This window comes from Limanda limanda, chromosome 9, assembly GCF_963576545.1.
Source record: "Limanda limanda chromosome 9, fLimLim1.1, whole genome shotgun sequence".
Classification (NCBI taxonomy): domain Eukaryota; kingdom Metazoa; phylum Chordata; class Actinopteri; order Pleuronectiformes; family Pleuronectidae; genus Limanda; species Limanda limanda.
This window is the reverse complement of record NC_083644.1, coordinates 18,432,940-18,458,646: the sequence shown is the minus strand read 5'-3', so window position 1 is coordinate 18,458,646 and position 25,707 is coordinate 18,432,940. Positions and strand designations below refer to the sequence as shown.

Sequence of the window (25,707 nt, the reverse complement as noted above, 5' to 3'; positions counted from 1 at the left end):
TGAGCTTTGTACATGTGTGAAACACATCAGCAGCTTGTGGAAACAAAGAACTGATATCTGGAGCCACACATCTGTACCAGTGTACACATGTATGTGTCCATCCACATGCTCATGAATGCATGTTTCCTAAACAGTGATTATGCATACTTATAAAATCTGGGTGGTTTTTATTGGACTGAGTTTGTTTGGATTGCGAGAGCATTTTTAAAGCTCTCCCTGGTCCACAACTTAGGAAAAATGTTTGAGTAAGACTTTGCTGTAGTTGCCAGTGGAACCACAGTAATCCACTTTAACACCCACATAGCCACACACACAGGCACACACACAAATATATAATCAGCAGTGTAACAGTGACCGTTGTGCCCTGCTCTTGTGTTCTACAGTTTAATCCTAGAGCTATGTCACATCCCTGACCCCTGACCCTTGGCCCTGGAGCTACTTCCGGGGTCTGTCATGAACCTCAGCTAACCTCTGCACTCTATTTCCAAATGCCTGGAAGGCCACACATATTCATGCTGCTGGCTTTTGTGACCTAAAGATATAGTTTAGTATGTGGGATAACAGCGCTGTGTAGTGTTGGATATGTGACAAATGTAATCACATGCAAAGCGGCTGCTTGGTAGGCGGTATTTGAAACCCCAGAGGTCACGGCACTCCTTTAGTTGAAAGCAGGGTGTGTGCCATTTATAAATGTTAAGATATATATTTGTTTAAATATAAACCGTGGCTGACTATGAAATTACAAGCGCATTTAAAGGAGTTACTATTGATGTAAGTTATTAAGAAGCAGCCTAAAGACATATACCATATATTAATGATAATAGTAATAACTTTATTTACATAGCACTTTGCAATACAAGTAACAAAGTGCTTTACAACTAACGATATGAAACTTACAAGCATTAAGTAAAGTCACACACTTATCAAATAACCACAACAAACAATATATCCTTGTTGTTAGTGATGTAGGCCACTTTAGAGTGTCCACGTACACATATTGTGTTGCAGGGTGTGTGTAGATGTGGAGATATGAAGGATACAAGTATGAGAAGCGTCCTCTAAAGACTGAGATGGGCCAGCCTAAAATAGACAAGAGTATGTAATGGATCTGTTCACGTTATCCATTTGTCTGTCATAACAACACACACATATATATCAGGTTGTCGTCACGTGTGTGGCGCCGTCTGTTCCTTTTGGTGAAATGTTATGTAAAGGGATTAAAAGGATTGATAACATTTTGGTATTTTGATATTTGACTTGGTACTACACCGTAAGTCAAGCTGCAGCTAACTATATTTATATTAGACAAATAGACTGCAGTCATAGTGATGTAATGTGTAGTAGATTTCGATATGATTGTTATTGTAATACTCAATTGATTTTGATGGTTTATAAGATGTTTAAAAATAGAGGAAACTGCCCATTGAAAGTTTCTTGGATTCGATGTTTTAGATCTGTATCCAGTCCAAAACCCAAAGAAATTGAACTTACAACTTTATGAAACTGACAAAAGAAGCACATTTGTACAAGTGGAAAACAGTGTTCAGCCTTTTCAGCTCTGATCCAAAAAATTAAACAAATTTATTAAAATCTTCCTCTAAATCATAAATCTTAAAATCATAACTTTTCAAATAATAATAATAATACGAATTAGTATTTTATAAATATGTTTTATTTCATATTTTTCAACATACCCACGGTCACTTTACAAAGTTAGGAAAATGTATAAATAAGTCATTATTAATTATAATTAATAAACTATGTCCATTCTCTGTGCTTTGGATCTGTTTGAGTTGGAATCGAAAAGCATACCTAAGCTTAGCAGCTAATTCCTAAACAGCTATTTGATCTATTTCAGTGAGAGAAATGAGAGACAGACTTTGATTGGCCAGTCTACAGAGTCACGACCCCCCCCCCCCAGCCTCTAACCCTCCTCTGAATCGCCCTCTGTCTCTGTCGCACTGCTTCTCAGGACGGGTCACATGGTAGGTTTGAGAGACAGGAGGAGGAAATCCTCCATTAGAGTCCACCACAATGCCTCTTCCTCTGGCCGGCTCCGCCTCCCATTCACCTCTCACACAGAGCACTGACACTCCGGCTCAATCACTATAATCACGATATCATTCTAATTCTGCCGCTGAAAGCCAGTTAAGCCCATTAAAATGTCAATAGAGTTGTGAGAGTCATGAGAGCGGGAAGCTCTCCACTCTCGTCTCAGCAGACATGCAGGTGCTGCTCTGCAGGGAAATTAGTGCCATGTCAAGGGGAATTAACCTTTTGCGCAGAGACGCAGAGCTTTAGCTGGAATAAGAATAGCTATTGTTTCCTGCTCTGGCCGGTACAGTCCGTCTTAAGATGAGGGGAAATAATAGAACGATCTGATCCTCACTCCTCAGGGCCAAGGCACTTTGGACTGCATACTAATGACCACGATGTTAAAAAGAGCAAAATCGTAATCCTGACAAATTCCAACAGTATAATGCATTATTTCCCCTTTATGTCAGTAGGATATGTAAAAATAAGAGTTAGTCCTGTTAGTGCTGCTAATCTTACTGCTCACTTGCTATGCCGTACCAAATTTAACTCCAAAGCCAATCAAATGGGACGTAGTTGGATAATCTCTCTCACGTAAACAAATGCGTTTATACACACAGACATGCTGTGCATAGCAATGTGACATAGCTAAACTTAAAGCACGCCAACAGATGCACACACTCCATGTATAATCACACGTGGACGTACTTTAGTGCAGTGATTTCTCACAGGCAGCAGAGCATGAACATGGGAGTGGATTTACAGATGGAAAATAGGTACAACACACGCAAGTCCGCACACTGATGCACGCACACACACGAAGGCCTTGACATGACCTCTGCACCTAAACACTGATTTATCCAGTCAAAGAAATGCCTCTCTCTCCCCCCTCTCTCTCTCTCTCTCTCTCTCTCTCTCTCTCTGACCCGTGGTAAGTAGTCTTTAGTGGTCTGCAGCGGTGCTCCTTGTAGCCTGAAAGAGAGAAGTGCATGACAGGATCTGATAAGACAAATAGAACTGTTCCCCAACTCGCCAAGCCACCCACTTTGGGTGTGCTTTTTCCTCCTTCTACGCTTGCCATACTTTCACAAACTTTTTTCTCTACCACTTTTCTCACCCTTGATGTGTTTTTAGGCTCCAGTTATTCTCAGACGCCTGCAAGTGCTGTCTAAAAAGCAGCTCAGTGGCTTGATACCTATTAGGGCTCATTGGCCGTAAAAGTACAGAACATTACTCTATCCAGTTAGGCAAAAACTAGCCTCTGTGTCGTGGGTTAAGGCCTTTGCAGAGGAAGTTCATCGTGTTCACAGCACGTGTATAAATAATTTTGATCTCATGTTGTGTCAATCACATTTACACGCCAACTTTGATATTCTCCATCATTGAAGTTTTTCGGAACAAGTTGGATCAGCTGTCAAAGACTTCCCGTGAGTAGTTTGAGCTGGTAGACCTCACAGAAATTCGATTTCTTCTTTTTAATATGCGGACTCAGTGCTGTTACAAATCAAACTGGACCACAGACATTCTGAATTAGACTTGGAAGCTTTATTTCGCAGCTCCTTGATTGAAATGTTGAAACTCTCCTTCTCAGGATGGATGAACCCAGTGTTTTCTTGTGAGAAGACCACAAAATAATCTTCACTATTTTCAGAACAAATAGAATAACAACACGCATAGGACTCTGTGCGTGGGGATTTTTATTGAATGACGGACTTGGTGTGCAATTGACCTTTAGAGTTAAGACAGTGCAGTTTGCTCTGAATCCTTGTTTTAGTAAGGATTGGAGAATCACTGGCATCCCTGCATGTTACTGACTTCCCGACAGACCTTGTAAAATAGTTGTTTTTTAATTCACTGGCCTTTTCCAACTGCCGAGCCCATCCCTTTCTTCCTCTCCCCTCTCTGTTCTTATCTGTCCCTCCTCTGACACTCCCCCACCTCTCTCTTCCTCTGTCTCAGGGTCAGCGGGCCCTGCGAAGGTCACACTCTCTTTATCCCACCGCCGTAAAACAGGTCATATTTCTTAACACGTCTGTTTGCAGATGCGGCTCTGATGGCCTGCAGTAGGCGAGCTGGAGTGGGTTTTATTTTATACTGAGGGTTTCACGGACTGTCTGTGGTATGAGGAGAATGCCCACATACCAGGCTGTTTTCAGAGGGTTGGCATTGGTGAGTGGGGTGGGAGCACAAAACAGCTTGGTATCTAAAAGCTGGACAGTGTGTGGACAAGGAAGTATTCAGTAATTCTCAATACTTAGTGTTGAGATGCTCAAATTGCTTGCTCTCACTTTCACTTTTTATTCATTCAGATGGTCAACTGTTGAGTGTCCTGTGGCGTTCTCTGATTGGTTTAGCCTTTAAGCATTGGTTTGCATGTGTGTGTTTGTCCGTGTGTGCACGTTTCCCATGTCTGTTCAGCCAATGACCCCCTTTCACTTCTGCTCATTAGCATATGAATCCCCCCACCCCGACCCACAAGTAGGCCAGAGAGGAGGAATGTAGAAAGAGAGGGAAAGGGAAGGAGGAGAAAATAGAAAAAGGAAATTTAAGATTTTGAGACTGGCGTGAGAGAAAGCGTGTCTGAAAAAGTGTTTTTTTCCCAGCTGAGTGTTTACCCAACAGAACTCAGCTAGTGCATTAACGTAATGAGGTTTTTTCACTTTTGGGTATCAAACTGTAGCCAAGTTCAGAGGGGTGTTGAGCTGAAAGACTCACAAGAACAGGAAACGCACCAGAATCCATCCATCTGAAGTCGTGTCTGAAGTCGACCGTCCTGCGCTGGCTCAAAGCCCCGAAGCTTACCCTGCGTGTTGTGTGGATAGTGCTCCTCAGACACCACCAAAGCCTGACCCAGCCCTGTGTGGGCCCTCCAGCAGCCTGTCGAGCCGTGGCTCTGCACCCTGTTTGTGCAGGTGTCTGCCTCGTTGACCATACCATCTGCTGCCCTTTGCTAACCACTGGAGAAAGGAGCAGAGGGGAGGGAGTTGGTTAGCAACAGTCGGAATCATCAGAACTACAGAAAAATGCCAATATTTGGGGCTTTCCGCTATTTAACCAAGAAAATAAGTGTGACCAGAGGATTCGCAAGACTGAGGCTACATCCATGGAGTCTGTTCAGTTGCCACAGACATGGATTCCTTATTCATGTTCGCTTGACAGTTGAATTAGAAAGTATTCCTAAACTTAAAAAATTCTCAATTATATTCTCAATGATTTTCCAAAGCCCTTCGCATGCAGCAGACAAATTTGATAATGATAGTTTTCTGTGGTCACAAACCACCACGACCACTGAAATGAAAGTCAAAAAATGTAGTATATCAGTATATCTATAATAGTGTTGGCATGAGGGACCACTCAAGTGGGAGTAGATGCTAAGGAGCCGTGGCTGCGTGCATAAGAAAGTGAGTTTTGAGGTTTTTCTTAAAGAATGTAGTTTATGCAACCAGCGAGTGTTGTGTTTTTCATAACAGCAGAGTAACACAATCTCCCTCTCCCATCACTGGTTAGACGACAGCTGAGGTTCTCAGCCGCATTAGGAGCATTCATGTGTAGGTCTCTGACTTTGACTCAAACGGCAAATATCCCTGTGATGTGAGCCAACCACACAAACCACATGTGGAAATATATTCTGTGCAGTCTGACTTTGAATGCATATGTTGGTGTGTCTGCGTGCGGGTCTTCAAGATACCTACATGTCCTGAGCTCATTCTATTTATGAGCTATGGTCATATACACACACACGCCATATATGCTCTCACGAAAAATGTTCCAGAGTTGGGTGGGCTTGGTGTAGTCTCCCTCGGCACTGACACATTTTTAAAGCCCTCAAGAAAAAAAATGCGGACAATCGCGGCCAGAGTTTACACGTCGGTGTGTCTGAAGATATATATTTTCCATTTGTCAGAACAAAACCTGGTTGTGCAGGAACATCAGCAAACAATTGAATCAATATGAACAACTCAGTATCTATTACAGCTTTCAACTCTTTGTCCATTTTGATGTTGAGGTGTTTGGACAAAGTTCTTACGTGTCATCATCTTCCTCACGCTAAAGGTGTTTGGTATTTTGGGATACATGCTTATTTGCTTTCTTGTCAATAGTTAGATAAGAAGTCTGTAAAGCTGCATCTGTCACGTGCACCTCAACCCTGAACTTTACTAGACATATACCTCGAGGAGCTGTATGTAAACACAAATGTCCCTATCACTTGATTCGAAGAAAAAAAGAAGGACTTTAACCTGCCAGCTCTCTGCTACAAAGTCCACATTAACCAATTAAGCTGGTCATTGTCAGAGAAAGAGATTTTAATTATCTTATCTGGAATGGCACTCTCTTCCCTTCTAATCCGTCACACTAAACTCCTTACAATGTATTGACCTTGTCCATGTCTCCAATAATGGACCTGTAGGCCTAAATGTCAGTGTGTATTTGCTCTGCCAGGCGGGCGGAGGCCCTCACGTTGAAGATTCTCAAATCTCTATAGCCTGGTGTCAGACTGTCAACAAGGACAGCAGGAGAGAGTTTGCTGAGTCAACAGCATCACACACACGCGCAAACACACACAGACACATTAACACATACCTGGGGATTTTTTTTAATATGTGTGCTTTAATGTGAAATTTCTTTCCTCAGCTTACAGGTAAGTGGCGTTAGTAATATGTACTGTATGTAAGTGTGTGTGGGCTCATCAATCCATCCATGTGTGTGTGTGTGTAGCAATGCTGCCGAGCCTGGTTCTGCACCGCAACTCGGTTCGACCCTACCAGAGGGGTCTGTACTGCAGTGACTCCAGCCTGAATTACCCCTACAAGAACAGCACTGTTTCCTCCTCAGTGCTAACCGCTGTTGGGTTGACACTGCCCGTGGTGTCCGTAAGTCCCCCCCCCAAGGCACACAGGGAGCGTGGGCCATGGGGAACAGGGGACGCAGAAACAGGGGAGGGCCAGAGTTTCATGGCAGCGGCGGTGAAGGAGTGACATCACACCTGGAGCATTAATAAAACTAGTGAAGTTGATATAGTATGATTCTGATGTCAAAGTTTGATCCAACTTTAAAGAGTCACTCCTTTGCTCTAGGCTGCTCCGACATGACGCCCTTAAGCCCCACCCACTTCTGCAGTATCCCATGTTCCCCTGGTGCCAGGATGCTCCTTGTGCTTGCCCTGTTCTCTCCTGTTTATGTCTGTGTCACTGACCTGGTGCTTTTATGCTTTCTTTCTTCTCCCCCCCCTCTTCCTCTCTTTCTCTCTCTCTCTCCGCTCCCTTCTTTCTTTGTGTCTTTTGTAGCTAGCCTGCCTTTCCTGATCATTGAGACTAGCACCATAAAGCCGTACCACCGCGGGTTTTACTGTTCGGACGAGTCCATCCGCTACCCCCGAAAAGAGGGAGACACCATTAGTGATGCTGTTCTTTGCGGTGTTGGCATTCTTATTGCCATCTTCTCTGTAAGTCAACCTTCACACCTCCCTTTGTTTGCTGATTTTACTCCAATTTAAACCCACCCTTCTTTTTTTTTTAAACTTTTGGATAGCTCATATCCAAACACCCCCGTCTCTTGCTGTGAATGTGTTCTATGTGCTCCTCCATTCTATAATGTTCTCTGACTTACTCATACTTTACTCTTCAGTAACTACTGAGTCATTCGGGCCATTTGTAATGGTCTGTTTTTTATTACTTCACCAAGAGAGTCAGGAGCAGTGAAACACCCTCCTCCCCAAGCAGTTAGGAAATATGTGTTTGTGCGTACGGTTGCTGACGCATGCACGCTGAAGACCAAAGAGCTTTTATGAGCCCCTGGTCCGTTCTCATGCCTCCCACTCTTACCTCTGCCCCCGGGCTCCGTGCCCTCTCTGCCCTGAGCATTGCTCTGGGTGAACATGTCAGTGCTCTCTCCCGTGCTGATGGCCGGAGGTGTCTCACCAGTTAGCCACAGCACGAAGCCGTCATTCCCTTGACTTGACACTTGCTCCAGAGAGGAAATGGCTCAAATATTTTGCCAAGGAGATTAGCAGGGGTCAGCGGAAACATGTTATCAGGACATTTGGTGGCGTATGTGTCAATAAGTGCCACGTGGTCAGGCCAGATGATCTTTACAGCCCCCAGAGCCTCTGTGGCACAGCCCCCTCGTAATTTCCCAGACCGAGACATCGCTTCACCGCCATCTCCTCACCATCAGCATGGTGGGCATACACACACACACACACACACACACACACACACACACACACACACACACACAGATACACACACACACAGATACACACACACACACGCACACGCACACACTGTACCAGCTCAGCTCTTCTGCTTATTGAAACCAGGAGACGGCTTGTGTTAGTTAGTTCCCTCACATGTTCACGTGTGGGCAAAGCTGGCGTGTCTTACACAGCTGTGTTCCATTAGCGGCGTCTACTGCCATGCAGACACCATTCCTTTAAATCACACACACGCTCACTCATGCATGCACATGCACACACACACACACACACGTATATATGTGCACATGTACATGCACTGGCAGTAGATTCCAGTTGGACCTCTTGTTTATCTCCACTACAAGGGAAATCCCACTCCTCAGTTCATCCATGTCCGAAAAAGCCATATTTCCATTGTGAGAGCAACTGTGAGATAATGGCCTGTAAGTGTTCACACTGATGATCCTAGTTTGGTTTAATTTAAATGAGCAAAGCCATTATAATGAAGGGGGGTCTCTGTGGCAATATAGTGGGCTATCTGATTAAAAGGGGCTTATGTCAAAGTGTCTCAGTCCAAACAGGAAGATAAGGAAGAGAGGGAGGAGAGGTTTGAGTGCAAATACTGACAACTCAAATAAACCTCACTGGCCTTTATCAGCCTCATGTGGCTCTAATCTTCTGCTGAGATCAGAACAATCCATTGACAATAGCTCACACACACAAACAACATCCCACCATGTTTGTTTCTTCTGGCTGTGAGCCTGCAAGCTGACCACCCAATAAGCAGGGTCAGTGTGTTTATCAAGCCTAACAATACACACAAGATACAGTAAACAGAAAGTTTCTGAATATGAGGTGTGGGAAACACTAAACTTTCATATTTGTATACGACATTAGTGCTGTTCTCGTTGAACAGTACTGTCCACTGGCTCAGAGAAGGGCAGGTCAATATTTTCCTGTGAGATTGGGCGAGAAGTCAGACTGAAGACTGAAGCCTTGTGTGGACAGAGGAAGGAAAAGGAGTTGTGGTTAGTGGTGGCGAGCCGCCAGTCTGTCAGTCACATACCCCATGTGGTAGAGATATGATTGACACCTCCCTGCCTGGAGCGTTGGATTGGCATAAGCCCCGTCCGTATAGATGAGGTCTTTTCATGGAGCCCAACACTACTTAAAACCACCTGGAATACCAGAGGAGTCAGCGTTAGTCCAGTCGACTTAAGCCCCATTCCTCTGATGTAAATACTCCTCATATCAAAGTCTAATCCATCCTGATTTAGATATTGACCCAAACCATTGTTTTTCATTTTTCCACTTTGATCTCCATTATTATCCCTCATATTCCACAATAAAACCCATCATATCATCGAGCAGAGCATCACCTCCCTCAGTAACCTCACATCACGTCCTCACTGCCTGACGGAAAGGCAGGCCACGCTCATCCTGTATGTCTGTCTGTCTCATTTCTTCTGTCTCTCATCTCTCGTCTCTGTGCTTTCCATTCTTCTCCATCTCCATCTGACTTCAACCTGGCATTTAATCAGTGTTTCTGCATGATACTCACTCAGTTACTTTTGTACTGCATGGTATAAGCACGTAAGACTGTAGGATTCAACAGCATCATAAAGCTAGATTTTTCATATTACATTTGTGATCTGTGTTTATTTCTAAAAACAAATCTTCTCTCGTAGATTGTGATTGGGGAATGCTACAGGATTCACCAGCTACATGAGGGAACCAAGTCTTTCGTCGGGAATCCCTACGTGGCCGCTCTCTATAAACAGGTAAATTTCAGAGAGGCTTTATGTGAGAACGCGAATGTTCTATGTTGTCAGTTGCCCTGGAAATTCTCTGTAACTTCTTCTGCCAGCACCCTAGTAAAATGTCTAATCGAGCCCATGTGAGAATATAATATAGCGGGAAAATATGCAGAGAATTCACAGCGAGCAAGTGGGTGTGTTGATGTTTCTAACAAGCACTGAGTGCGAAATAGAAGGAATACAAATATCTCAGGATTAAAAAGAGCTGTCATACGCATCAGACCCAGAAAATGTCCTGCTTTTTACAGCGCTCATGTCTGACATTGGCTAAAGTAAAGGGGCAGGGCTTAGCTAAAGGTAGACATCTACACTGATCTCATGTAATCATATGAATGTGTGTTGTCTTGCAGATGGGCGTGTTTCTCTTCGGTTGTGCGGTCAGTCAGTCATTCACAGACATCGCCAAGGTGTCGGTGGGTCGCATGAGACCCCACTTCATCAATGTGTGCAGGCCGGACTTCTCCACCATCGACTGTTCACTGGGATACATCACCAACTACACCTGCACTGGTGACGAGAGTGATGTTCAGGAGGCCAGGTTTGGACTAACACCAACACATCTACCACATCTAAGAAAAGATAAACTACATGGTTTGGAAAAACTGACCAAAGATCATCTTTCTCTCCTTAGGAAATCCTTCTTCTCAGGACATGCCTCTTTCTCAATGTTCACCATGCTCTACCTGGCTGTAAGTAACCATCAAACCCTCTCACACACACTTCAAAACAAACACACTTTCATGCAAGCACACACGCTGGGAGCCAAACAAACAATGGTTTACAGATTGCAGAGGGAGTCATGGAAAGAAGGCTGGGCTCTAATTTGGGGAATCACTGCCTGAAGAATAAACGCAACATTGTTCCAATTCACTTTATCTGCACCTCCTCCTCCTCCTCTGCTCTTCCTCCTCTCTCAGTTTATGAACAGTTCTATTCTCCTTTCTCACTCCTCGGAGAGATGGATGAATGCATTCCACTGCTTTTCTTCAGAGCAGCTGCACGTCCACTTCCTGTCCTCTGCTATTCCCTCCATCTCTCACTCCACCTGTTGAGGGGGTCTGGTGGGGCTTAGCGCCCTAGAGGCATTTCATGCTTCAAATGCTTTATTACACACACACACACACACACACACACACTTTTGCCAGCTCATAACTCCCAAGCCCTCCTCCCCATATCACACCATAAGTTCCCACCTCACTTTGCATGCTTCACTCAGGCCCTGTACATACCTGCCACTAACTTGTGTCTCCACATGCGTCTCGACCACTTGTAAGATCTCACATCCGCGCTCTAAATTTAAATCAACATATAAATTCCTTCTTTTTGCAAATACCAGATATTTGTTTTCATTGAATGAACATCACATTCTTAGTTTATTAGAAATTAAGGTCAAGCAGAAACATAACAATGCACACTAGGTCTATTCCATGATGTGTTCCAGACAAACCAACTGACCCAAGATATGGGATTCATTCACGACATAGCTTTATGGGCTTTTGTCTTGGGTTCGGCTGACCCAGGTTTGGTTTTGAGGTGTTATTGGTTCTCACACAGTGAAAGTCTTATTATAGTACATTGTTATGCAGTGAGAGTTTGCTGTGGGTATTTCCCAGCCTCTGCTTGAACCTACAGCTGTACTCTGGTCAGACCAGGGAAAGGAGATGAATAAAAAGCAGGGGTAAAAGCAGAGAGGGAACAGAGATGTGCTGCATCCAGACCACAGTGACACACACACACACACACACACTAGTCAGAGAACAGTGTTCCAGCTGCGGCAAGCTCCGGACCATAGCCAGAGGAGGTTGGTGAAAACACGAGGAGCGAGGGAGCTGCAGTTTGAAGTTGATGTTTTGGAATACTGAACCAGTCTGACACAAAGTGCCACTGGCCACAGTGGCAGCATTCCTAGTGGAAAAGGGATTTTGTGGCTTGTTTTGTTTTTACCCGCTGGAAAACGTCATGTGATGTAATGTTTTTACTCACGGATCCTCCCTCCACACTTACAACTTTTTCTTGTGTTTCTACTCGTGTCCCCCTGGTGTTACAAACATCCAAAATCTAAATTAAAATCAAAAAGAAAACATGAAGATGGAGAAACTCTGCCTGTTTATTTTCTAGTTGTGGATGTATCACCAATGAAAACAAATGCAAAGATTGTATATAGGCTTCCAGATTTTAAGCCGTGGTTGAAGAAAAACTCAAAGATTTTGCCTAAGTAAAGGACAAATAAACTGACAAAAATGAACTCAAGTGAAAGGAAAGGTTCTTTTCTATTTCTATTTTTCTAAGTAAGTAAGTACTTTATTTCAAATATATATCAAGTATTAAAAGTAAAAGTAACTTGCAGAGTGTAGCCGTTTCCCTAAAGCAACAGTCTCCGCTTGCTCTGAATCCATTTCAGGAGTTTCTGCAGGGGGCGGGGTCTAATGTTATCTGCCCACTCTGATTACGTTTAAAGATATGAAAAGCAATATGAGCACATTAAGTAAGTACAGTAAAGTACAGATACATAAAACATGTTTTTTTGTACAGTAATGAGGTAAATGTACTTAAATTGACAAATGTAGCATCAACTTTATTCATTTATGTTAGATCAGATTATGGAATCAATGATTTTGAACTATTAGATACCTTGAACCTAAAACCTTGTATCAACAGTTGTGGTAAAATAAACAGGTTCTCAAGATGTTTGATTTGTCCTCAATAAAACAAAAAGCAGAGACACATATTGATCTTTTCCTTCTTCCCCTCAACCCGGCCTGTGTTGTCTGCTCCCTCGTTGCTTGCCAATGTGGCTGTCACCTTTTCCTCCCTCCCACGGCTCCCACTCTTCAGCTAATTGTCCGATCACCATATGTAGCCCTGAGCTGAGAGTCAAAAGTCGTCAGAGATGTCCTGATCCTTCTCCCCTTTGCTCTAATGGGCACACAACAGGACACACTAGACAAGAGCTGTGATGTTATTGTGGTTGCTCCTTCGAGAGCCTGATATCACATGTTAATGAGACATGTTGGATTTATAAAAACCAACATGTTTATGATATAAATGCTTGTAACCACAGCTATGCGTTTTTCTCACAGCATGGCATGAACCGGAGCAGCTCTCGTTCTTTCTCACTTTGTTGTGTTTGTGTGAAGAGCAAGAGAGAGAGCAAGAGAGAATAGATCACACTGAAATGAGCTGGATTCCTTCAGAAACCACCAGACTTTGTGTCGTCTCGTCTTTCTCTGTCATGGGAAATCTACTGGCAATCCTTTTGTTGTTGGGTTTTATTGTTGTTTCCCTCAGATCTAACTTTAAGACACACATAGCTAAATTTGTGGGAAGATGGCTCAGGTCAGAAAAGGCAGATCCCAGAGTCTGTGTGGGAGGGAAACAGGAGTCGTTGAACTCCCTCTCAATTTCTTACTGTGACTGCTGAATCAGGGTCAGACAGGTAATCTGAGTTTACAGTTCGACAGGGTTTATAATTCCTTGTTTAGACTAAGTTCAAGAGCTAATTTTCACTTTTGCATCGTCCATCAAAGCTTACTTTATTTTGAGAGGTTTAGGATGTTGCCTTTCGTGGTTGCAGGACGTCAGACTGAGGCACTTATCAGGAGACTTTACCCACTACCTGAGAACCAGTGCAAAGGAAGCCTGAAGCCCAAACATCCCTGCCAGGGAGGAGCGACCACGACTGGAAGGGATGGGAGGGAATACTTCCTATACTTCCTTTGCTTCCGAAAGGAGAAGAACAATGATGGAGTGTCGTAGAGGAAGTGTGAGGGCGCTTTACGCCAATACCTACGCCAGCTCGTGTAGCGAAATGGGGGGGTATAGTGACGTATTGTTAGCCTAGCTGATTAAAAGACAGAATTTTGAAGGTTTTGTCTGGTTAGACCTTGACAGAGGGCTGGTGCTCCCAGGCTCTCTGTGTGTGAGAGACAGGAAGTGTATGAGTGGTGCAGAAACACAGGATGTCTGGGAAACCTGGACTGACCTCACCACTCTGCATGGTTAAAAAAAGAGAAACTGCATGTATGTGCACTTGTACCACAGTGACTTACAGTGGCCTTGGGTTCAGTTGTTCCTGTTTTACTTCTCCTCAGTCTCCGATCTGACATTGAAAACATTGTTTCGCTGCAGGCAGAGCAGGGGGTGCATCCGTGATATCCTATTTACTCTAATAGAGGGTAGAGAGTTCATCCCGACAGTGTTGAAACATGCATCGCAGATTACATGTATATGAGTGTGCGTATGTGTGTGTGTGTTATCCAGTGGCTCTCTGTGGTGGTGGAGCTGTTTTTACAGCTGGGATGTTGAACCTTGAATCAGTCATGTCCGGGTCTCAGGAACTCGGGTGTGTGTCTGTTTGTGGAAGAGCTGTGTTTCACTGTGGGTCTGTCACGCCTGCCCACTTTGATTCAGTCTAGACCTCTCATACAGTTATAATACAGACACAGGCAGACACACACACCCACACACACACACACACACACACACACACACACACACACACACGGCAGGTGCACAGTTGAAAGGGCAGCACGTGTTCGACGTAATGACTTTTATGAAAATCTCCAGGCAGGTGTGTGTGAAGGTTCAGGTCAATACTGACATCAACATAGATACTCCCATTAACAGCATAATGTGGATTACATGTTTTGCATCAGACACGCTAAGAACATGTTTGTTTGAGCATTTACACAGTACATATGTATATTACTGTTGCATTGACAAAATAAATAACATCATCTGTCTGTTTCCTCCCTCCCTCTCTACAGTTCTACCTCCAGTCCAGGTTTACATGGCGCGGTGCTCGTCTCCTCCGCCCGCTGCTCCAGTTCACCCTGTTGATGATGGCGTTTTACACCGGCCTATCACGCGTCTCCGACCACAAGCATCACCCGACTGATGTCCTGGCAGGCTTTGTGCAGGGAGCCCTGGTGGCCTACTGCATAGTGAGTACACACAGTGACAGCACATGCACCAAGCACACAAGACACGCAAACTATAAAGATTTGACAGAAAGTGCAGCTTAAACCTTTTCCATTAACAGACCACTGGGATCCTACAGACGGACCACACTTCACATAAAGTTTGCCTCCACATTTTCTGTTCTGTGTTTTGTTTTTTTGTAAAAGCAGAACTGGAGCAGGCGGTGAACTGAGGAGAATCTGATTCCCTTTAATGAATAACACATTGCTTGGAGCCCTTGTTCAGGAGTGTGTGCGTGTTGATTTGTGTGTCTCCGCGTTAGTGTAAAGCCACACTCTGCAAAACCTCCTCCACTGCTTTTGTGACACATTGTCCCAGCAGTTGCCAGATGATTTTAGTAACCCTCATCATTACACTAAGCTCGGTGGAGCCAAGGAAAATGGAATTCGGGGCTGGGAGGAAAAAAGCAGGAGTGTAAAAAGAGAGAGAGAGAAAGTGACTAAGAGAAAGAGAGAGAGAGAGGATTAGCCTTTGAAACAGGAATGAGGCTGTTAATTATTTTGGGTTTTTTATTTGGCGGCTCTCGTTCTATCAGCACAGCAGGCCCTGGCTAAACTCTGCTGCCTCTGGGAAAAGTATGGAAAAACACACCAATGCACACTTGCCTGCGTGTGCAGACACACACACACACACACACACACACACACACACACAGACCTTTACCTTTCTACAGGATCCAAATCATCAACGTGGAAAGGCTTATATTCATAAAATCCAGCAAGACCGAAATAGTGGCGCCTGGACAGATCTTGGCACAGCTGAAATGCACATGCACACCCGCGCACACATTCACACTCAGCACAGCAGGGTCCTTGAATGCCAGGATTACTGAAGGATCCAAAGTGAGCCCTGAGCAGGAATCAGTAACAATAGACACTAACCCTGCTCCACCTGAGTGCGGATCCTGGACAACATCCGCTTTGACTAATGGAAAAATGTAGGTTTTCAGAAATATGCTTGTTTATGGGCCTGATCTGGCGGGAGGAGTAAAAGGGAAGGAAGTGACAGGAGAGAGGAGCCTTGTCTCCATCTTGGCTCAAGACAAGTGTTGGTTAAATCCAACTCAACTATTCCACAACCCTCACAGAGAAAACCTAACACACACACATAGTTGCACTGTTCACATCCACATAGATACATACTGTAGTCAAACTCTGACAGATTGAGGCGGTGGGGTTAGTTTTACAATCCTTGACGCCCCGGCTGATTGGCCCAGTCTCGGTAGAAACTCACATCTGTGAGTACTTTAGCTCGACTTGTTCAGCCCCTCAACAAGCAGTGAAGCAGAGAGGACCTGACTGGGGATGAGCTGAGGCAAGATAGAGGAGGTATAAATCCTTTGTGATCAAAGTACGTAGTAATCAAAGTGTGAACATACCGGAATTAAAAAGTGCACAAGTTCAGTCATCATTCTTAGAAATGTAAGAATAAAAGAACAAGTTCACACTTTGAAATCCTGTCAGAGTGAATATATTTTGGCACATTTGTCAGATGTTTCCAGCACACATAGTTACTGAATGTATGTAAATCAGATCCCATATTATATCAGTCACTACGTTTACATGATGGCAGAAACCCGATTTCGGCCGAAATCGGGTTTCTCTATCCATGGGGGGTTAACTGCTCTATCTCAGGGTACATGGCACTGAGAAATCCGACTCTTGTCCGAAAGCATTTCATACCCCGCTACGATAGGTGGCGCTGTTTTCATTACAGCTAGTGGTGATACAGCCATTTCCGCTTGACCTCGTCACCACTAGCAACCATAAACAACAACAGCCTTCAACTCAGCATGCGAGAAAGATGACGAACGGAGAGCAAGGTGAAGCTACGTCCCTCTACATGATGTTGTGCATGTTTCTAGGAGTACTGCGAATGCGAACGGCGCATTTGATTAGAATGGTAATGGCGAGTGCCGGCCGGCACCGGGCAGCGACATTTTATCTACGTGTCGACTTCCGGGTCACGGCCAGGGAGGGAGGGAGGAGGGAGGGGGGAGGGGGGGCAGGATCTCAAGCATGCGCAAAGACGTCTGCTCCAGTTGTCTAGCTTCCAGAGTTACATGCGCGCGTTGTCCGATATACGGCCAAATCCGATCTACTTATCTGGGGGTGGTTATCCGACTTCAGTCGGACACAAGAAATCTAGATTTGCGGAGTTACATGACATGGATCTTCGATTGAAACCGGACAACGCCAGAAATCGGGTTTCAATCGGACACATGTAACCGCAGTGAGTGAGTATTAAAACTCCAACACAGCCCATTTTGAGGACGCTTGCCACTGGGATTCATCTAAGTCTTATCAGACATTTAAGGCAGTGTTTGTTAATGTTTGAGAGCCCGATTGCAGTCTGGCTAATCTGGTCCATTGATCCTGCCTGAGTCTAGTACACACAAGAAAGTCTCCAAACACTGGAAGCGCGCTTGTCATCGATTCAAACAGTCTGATTGGGAGAACAAAGGGACACATTAGAGGATTTGCACATCATTCCCAAGTGTGTAGTTGTGAACAGTTGCTCGGAATATCACATGATGAGTAATGTGGCCTTGTGGAAAAGTGTCTTCCTGTCCAGGCACATTTCAGCAATTGTCTGTAGAGAAGTGTGTTGTGCGATGACTTTATTGTGTCTGCTATTGTAGCTTTCTGCTGGCTCCTGTTAATTCTTTATTCCTAATGTATCCCCCACTGAGTATGGACACATTCATATATAGAGGCGTGTTTGATGACTGATTTGTAGCCTTTGTTGTAAGTAGTTTATGGTAAGTTGCTGCATTAAATTCTGTCGCTCTTCAGTCTGCACCATCTGAACAGCTACCTGTCAATCCTCCATGACGTCTGTGTGTTAATCAAACCGACATGCCCACAAACCTACAGCTCTTTTAGCCCTAATATTATTTTCACATGGACCACCAGAACACTTTTAGAAAGGATTGAAGTTAATGAATGAGACCATAATGACTCATGACACATCAACTTCATCTTTCATTGCTGGAAGCTACATCCACTTTTCATATACAGTCTATGCTCTATATATTTGATGATGGACAACTGTCTGGATCTGATACATGCAGATTTGAAGTCTATGTTGGTGAGTGTATGTTTTGAGAGAAATCCTCTGGACCATACGTAGGAGACAGAGAATGGGCCTCACCACAAGAGGAAGTTGTCCATATGTCCTACCTGGAACTTCCTATCAGACACAGTGACCTAGTTTTGAACACGTGTCGTAATAAAGGTCGAGAGGACGGAAAACTTGCAGGAAGCAGCTGTCACAGAGAGAAAGCTGGTGCGGCGCTCATTTGTTTTCCCAGTGTCGTTGTCACAATGGAGAGGAGTGGGGTCAGGCTTTAAAATGAGAAGATGCTATCTTCCACCCACTTTGGTTCAAACACTTTAGGACACATAGTGCACATTGCAGCGGTGTCTCTGTGGTCTGTGAACTCGTGTGAAGTTATCTTCATCAATCCACAGACAACTAGAGTCTCTAAATTTACTCACATAGTTGTTTTTATAACTTATGCACACATACAAATACATTCTGTGACACATGTAAGCCAACTGTTCCCCAGAATCACACAGTGAAAGCATCAAATATTCAGAGCTGCATCTTTCCACTTACATTGATGCAAATTCTGAATATTGTGTGGTTAGACTGCTTACATAGTCAAAGTTGGTTTCATGTGCGTGCGAGCAGGTTTTCTATAGACATTCACTCCTCCTGCAAAGCGCCCACTTCCTGCGTGACTCAGCTACTACATGTGTCAGACGTGACATTTTAATTGTTACAAATACTCATGCACACACGCAGACACGCCCCTTCTGCAGCATTTGAAAAAAATGAAACCTTAAAATTCCAAAAGTGAATGTAAATATTCCTACATGCATCCAAAATCTTTTTGATGACTTACAAAGTCAGTCTCAGCTGTGTTACATCCTCAAATGCATAATTAGGCAGCAAAAGGGACAAATAGAGAGTCAAATACGAAATTATAATTAATGTTAAACAAAATGAATTCAGTTTGGCACTTAGACCACAGCAGGAAGTAGATTCCATTGAAGCAGTCCTATGAACAAGATGAATCCCCCTGGAGCCTGAACACTGGTGATGGTGATGAGGGATGGTGGAGGTGTGCAGATGTGTCACTTAGTGATCACGGTAATGAACAATAATTAGCTTAATAACATGAGGAGAGATTTTAAAGTTTGAAACTTTGAAGGGGTTTGGCTCAATGTGAGGTTGTGATTTGATGAAGAGAACAAATCAGCAGGTGGAGCATAGAGATACCTGAACTGGACACAGTGACTGAGGCTCTCCTACATTGAGTTAATGATCAATGCCATAAAAAGAAGAGATGCAGATGGAGGTTCCACATGATGAAGAGCAGCTCAGTCTTCAGTCTTAAAGCTGAGCTGGTTTTTGATGAACTGGGCATGAGGTGAAAGCAAAGCTACCTGCAACGGCAACTCACATACGGGAACTTCTGCAACTTGGTTGTATGTACATACAAGCCTTTGTGCTGTGTTTTTCTGCTGAGTTTGCATCACTCAACATAATAGGACAGGAGAGAGAGAGATAGACTGTGTGTGTGTGTGTGTGTGTGAGAGTGTGTGTGTGTATTGCATGCAGGAAGTGGTGTGTCACGATAAGCGCTCCGCCGGGGCATTTAGCGGTTGGGTGACCCGACAAACAGGGCCCGTTGTGATTGGCGGCGGAGCATCCGCTTGGGAAATGAGCGCAGAATGTTTCCCATGACAACTTGGGTGACTCTCATAGATATGACTCCACCTCATATCTCTCCGCACTCCCATAATTATATCTTATACAATATACCATATATGACGTGACAAACATGCTACACAAACTAATGGCTGTACAAACAATGAGCCCATTTATAAGCATGAAGGCAGCTGTGTGCTATATGTACATGTGATGCCAGTTAGAGGTCAGCAATAAAGGTCATTTTATAGTCAGTAAATGTCAAGCTGTAATAGAAGAGATTGTGTTAGTGCTGAGCCCACCACTGGGAATGAGACAGTCTTTGTTATAGAAATAGATCTCTGACTATACAAGAGGTTTTCCCAGAAAACCAAAGATGAACCCTGAACTGTGCAGTAGCAGCCTACATGATCTAATGGCAGCATCTTTCCTCTTTGTCTCTGAGGGGAAAGCTTTTCTGTTGAAACCACTACTTCTTAAGAGGCACCCCAGACCCCTGTAAGTGGAAACGGGAATCCACTGTTACAGTGGATTCCCGTTTCCATGGTCCAACTTCCTGCCCATTCTCCTGTTTGATGATGTCATCGGGATCCCAGCCTTTTCTTCGCTCCCTTTTTTCGTCATTGACCGGCCGTGCAGGGCAGACTGACATCAGCGTTGATGTAGAAGGGGAATTCACCCATGGCATCATTTAATAAAGGATTAGAGAGGGTTCACTGGATGTGATTGTCCTTTTACAGTGAGCTACACTAAGACCGCTTCCTTCAGCTAGATTACTCAGTTTTAATAAATTAAAATTGCACAATGTAGCGTGAAGGGAGGTGGTCGAGAGTTTCTCATCACAGCTTGTTGTCACCAGCTCACAGTTCATAAAAGAACTATAGCAATGCCCTTCTGCCGGACCTGCCTTCATGGACATTAAAGCAGATGGTGGCGGAGAATGTGCCGGCGCCTCTGGTCTTCAATCAGCGTTAAAGGGCACATGTCACTCCACTGCTCATGGTCGCCCAATTCAAGCTCAAGTCACTGACGCTTGCCCACAGTGCGACTTCAGGATCTGCAACCATCTATTTCATTTTAATGATACAAGCTTTATACTCCAGCTTGGCCAGTCTGCTCCGCTAAGGAACATTGTTAAGTTGGCCTATTTCCAGGCAACCACCAGCCATTCCTCTTTTGTGGTTCACTGATGGTTGAACGAGCTATCAGAGCAGGGTCGCCCCCCTCTAAGGCGATTGACTCCATTCCCTTTTAGTTTTTTCCCCTGTGTATCATTTCCGACATTTCAATCACTTCTATCACTGCAGATTGGAGCTGGAGCATATAAAAACCTGTCTACTGAGTCATTTGACCCGGGAATGAATGCTGATTGTATCAATTCACATTGCAAAAGCCAAGTGATTATTGGTGGATTTGTTGACTAGTGGAAAAGGGTCTCTACAAGACAATGAAATGAGAAAGTTTTAACATGCTCAGTGCAATTTACAACTGTGCCCTGGCTTTCTCCTGCTACTACAGGAGTGTACTTTTACATTTAGACTTGACTACAAATCAGACACATGTGTGACCAATTACCTGTCCTCAAATGCAGTTAAATACATCGTTGTTGTTGTTTGTTCGTCTTCTGACCTTGCTGTTCCGCTGTGTCTCCACCAGGTGTTCTACGTGTCAGACCTGTTCAAGCACAGGGTAAAACCGGCCACGCCCCCACCCTCCCCAATCAAGAAGGAGCTGCTGCCTTCGTCCGACATCATCGAGAGGAACAATCACCACAACATGGTGTGAGAGAGGCCACACCTCTTTTCCTGTGACGGAGGAGCCAATAACAGCGCTGCTCGCCTCCCATCGGACAGTAGAATGTAGCGACGAGAGACTGTAGCTGCTTCTCAAATGGCACCCTCCTCCTCCATCCTTTTTTGTAGTGCCCTGCCAGGCACTTTGTGGACTAGGGTGTCAGATTTGAGAATTGCACTGCAGAGTCCACTCTCACTATCCAGACTTGTTATTTACTTTTACGTTAACTACTAAACAACATTTGAGCCCATTGTTTTTGAGCAAAAACTGAAAAGAATTGGAAGCTAGAAGACAAAATTTATTAAGAAATTGATGACTTGACGATAGAGCTGAGGGTGTGGAGGTTTGATAGAAGTGTTACCACCTGAAGTCAAAAACACTTATGAAGAAAATGAAGAAAAGAGACAAGATGAAAAAAAAAAAAGACAAACCCCCTGCCCAGGGAGGGAGGGAGTTCCAGCGACGCCTCCTTTCTGAACTCTCTGTGGCCTCGGAACGCCGTTGGACAACAACTTCCTTAGCTACGGGAACGATATTACTGCAATAACTAGCAGCATAGAAATATTAACATTATAGAAAAGTATAACTTATAGCACTGTTTTTAAGTCCATTGTCCGTTATCACCACTTGCTGCCTGAGATGTTTGACTGAAAGAAAGTCTGACGATGCTGAATATCCACGAGACAGAAATACTGACTCCTTAAAGCCAACTAGGCCCAGTGTGGTCCCTCACAAGACTTCATCCTCAGGCTGGATGAAGAGGCTTTAATAACAATAACTCCTCTTCCCCTGCAAAGATCACACACTGATCTCTTTAGGCCCATACATCATCTTTCAGATCAGTTTCTTTTCAATAGTTTGGAAAGTGGAGCCCTTCAACCCCTTGTCTCTGTCTCCTGATTCAACACGTCAGGCTTTTTTAGTATCGGACTGTCAGTGCAGCCTAAACCCGGGATGTTGCATTTCTTGAGGGTTAAATGTAGTAAAGCAGGGATATTTTCTGTGGAGGGAGGGAGACAGATCCCACACCACCCCCCTTCCAGCACCTGTACAAGAGCCGTGGCTGTGCCATGCCTCTCTCTGGTGCTGGGGCCGTCTGTTGAGCCTCCCGAATGGGAGAGAGAATGGGTGGGCACATTGAAGAGGGAGGGGTGGTCTGTCCCCGTAGAAAGAGGGTGATGATTTACAGCTAAGCTGGCACATTATTTTGGGTTGATTTGGGCTCCTGCCGCTGGCAGGGAGGGGCCTCTCACCCACCCAATCACTCGTTGGCAATGGATGTTTGTGTGTCAATGTGTGTGTGTGTGTGTGTGTGTTTGTGTGTATGTGTGTGTGTCCTAGGCTTGTGCTTGTGTGGGTACACTTGTACTTGTACATGTACATCTTGTGTTTGTGTGTGTAAATATGTTTGAGCGCTGTGCCCTGTGAAACCCCCTCTTGATAAACAGTGTGTCGGATGAAACACACACACCCACTGTCAGCTGTGCCAAGTCTGTGTGTTTATGTGTGTGTGTCTTTGTGCATGTGCCACTGTGTGTCAGAGAGCGAGAGAGCAGGTGGACGTTATAAAACAAACCTGTGGATCTAATATTTTTATTCTCATCTTTAACCTTGTATGTTTATAGCCTGTCTCGTATAATCACTAACAGTTGTACAGAACCAGAAACAGACGCCCTTTTTATTTTCAGCCTACTCAGACATCCTCCTCCAACAACACACTCCGCCATGTTGCACATCTTTCTCATCGTATAGTCCGTCCTATCATTACACGAAGCCGTTTCACTCTCTTTTTATAAATATATAAATAATGTATAGATGACTAAAATTAACTCTGTAAAATATTTGTTTAACATGTTTAGATATATCCACTATGATTACAGACCTGTGTTCTTTACAAAATGCTGCTTCAAAAGCATCAATTGACAGATTTTTGTATCTAAATACCTATTGTAGATTGTTATAGTTATGTTTGTAATATGCATTAAAAAAAATACATCCACAATTGTATTAAAATTCAATATTAGTATTTTTGTATTGTCTTGTTTTTGTGTACAAAAGAAATAGTAGCAATGCTGTTTTTTTCTGCAAAATGTACTTAGCTCTAATACATGTGCTTTTAAATAAAAAGCTCATTATGAACACAACTTTGGTTTGTTTTGACTTCATTTTGCATTTTCACTAAAGGTTTTCGAGACTAGTTTTTAATGGCTTTGAGGAAGATTTATTTATTTATCTTTTTAAATTGCTGGACAGCATTTTTTTTCCACATGCACATTAATATATATATATTTAGGTACAGGTTCACAGTAAGTGGAATACTTCAACTCAGTGATGGAATGTACTTAAGATTACTATAGATGACTTAAGTACTTTAAGATACTTTATAAAGTCTCTGCTGTTTATCGCCTTACTGAAAACAGGGTTTCTCTAGCTTGCAACTAATTAAATTGAAGACTTTTAAATATTTTAAGGACAGTTTAAGACAAATATCCGAAGAATATCCAGGAATATCAGACTCAGAAATACACTTAGCCATAATTAAAGATTAGGTGAAGTAGCCTTGTAGAGAAAACCCCTCAAAACGCCTTGTTATCTCTCAAACTACAGGCAGAGACAGTAAAGGTTTCCATTATTTTTCCCACAGTCAGCAAAGTGTACTCTGACAAATTCTCACCATGGATATCTATGGGTTATCAGTTTAGTATGACGTCATGCTAATATTTGTAAAAGTTATCTGTACAGAGACATTACAAGTTATGCATGCCGCCAAAACATTCAAAACAAATTTTAAAGCACCACACAAGTAGATTATTTTATTCATCAACATAGTTAAGACCTACCTAAATACATTTAACACCCATAATGTAATAGTAAACACATTTCAGACTTTAGTTTATGGATTTTTTGACTTTTAGCCTTTGAAGACCCCATAGAAACACTGCAAAAAAACATTGTTGATCCAAAAGCTACATGGAAATATCCACATAATAATGTATAAAATATATTCTGAAACGTCACAGAGGAAGAAAAAAAGAAAGAAAGGAAGAAAAAAGACAGTTCCTATAGCAGTGAACGACTGGTCCTTGCTGTGTGGAGTCAATGAGTAGAGGCAGTCATTTACAGTCATCAATTGACTGATTATCATTATAGTGGCATGCATGTTTCCCATCGGTATCCTGTAAAGTGCACTGTTATATTGACAGTGACAGTACAGCTGGTCTGAGGTCAGTTGTACAGAATAAAAGAAAAAAACTAGATTCCAAACTGAAAAACCAAACTGAGATTCACGGTGCCTGTGACCAGCTGGTGGGCCTGGGGTCAGCCATGCGTGGCTGTAATAGTAGAGGGCCTGCTGCTGAGGCAGAGAGAGGCCCATGTTGTGGTCTTGTTTGGCAGCAGCAGTGTGGAGCAGAGCTGGCACCAGGCCGTCACAGGCTGTACTGCTGCACCTCTCTTTCACTGTGTGTCCCTCAGCATCACACAGTGTCCATCACATTCATCACCTCACATGTTTCCTTGATCCCAGCGGCCAAACCCGTGCACAAGTTCAAACGCACTGTTGCCATGTGAACACCTTGTAACTGTGTTGGTGATGTCGACGTTTGGACACAAGTTGGTTGGAAAGAAGAAATTTCTCCACCCTTGTTCCTCCACATGACCCTTTTTCCGGGGGTCATGTTAGAAACAAGGTTGTTTTTCACCACACCCCTGACTCAAGGAATTATATTAGAAATTGATCACGATGATACACATATGAAAATAGAAAATGAAGCATAACTGAGTAACAGCGAATTAGACAACATTTTGATACACTCCAAGCTAGGGTGGGTAATCCTGGAAAAGCTGCAAAAGCCGGCTATACTTTGAAAATATGAAACTGATACATCCCACCCCCTCTCACCAGTCCTCTCACCAAAGATACCCCCCCAACACATGAACGTGCACTGACTGAAAACTCTTAGAAGCCGACTTTTCTGTGACCTGCTAATTTCTGACCATTGTCTCTGCTTCATTGGTGTATGTCTCCCTGGCTTGTAAAGACTCCTCTCATGCACAGTGATAACTCAAGCAGGTCGGTTAGCGAGAGTGAGGTACGCCGAACAATTTATTTGGTCCAAATGACCTTTGGTCGTGTTTATTGCAGTCCTGCGAGGATCACAGACACCAACT

The 25,707-nt window shown here is 43.7% G+C and overlaps 1 protein-coding gene across 2 annotated transcripts in view; it reads left to right on the top strand.

The window, feature by feature from the left end:
- Positions 1-23,555, top strand: part of plpp3 (phospholipid phosphatase 3) — a 31,465-nt gene extending 7,910 nt beyond the window's left edge. Inside the window, exons 2-7 of one of the 2 annotated variants that reach the window (XM_061077591.1) lie at positions 7,320-7,477; positions 9,916-10,008; positions 10,395-10,582; positions 10,676-10,733; positions 14,811-14,987; positions 21,400-23,555. In XM_061077591.1, coding sequence (XP_060933574.1) covers positions 7,320-7,477; positions 9,916-10,008; positions 10,395-10,582; positions 10,676-10,733; positions 14,811-14,987; positions 21,400-21,528 — 803 coding nt within the window. In that variant the 3' untranslated portion in view covers positions 21,529-23,555. Of the gene's footprint in view, positions 1-6,750; positions 6,906-7,319; positions 7,478-9,915; positions 10,009-10,394; positions 10,583-10,675; positions 10,734-14,810; positions 14,988-21,399 lie in introns of both variants that reach the window. The other variant, XM_061077592.1, reaches the window with a different exon arrangement.
- Positions 23,556-25,707: the final 2,152 nt, after the last annotated feature.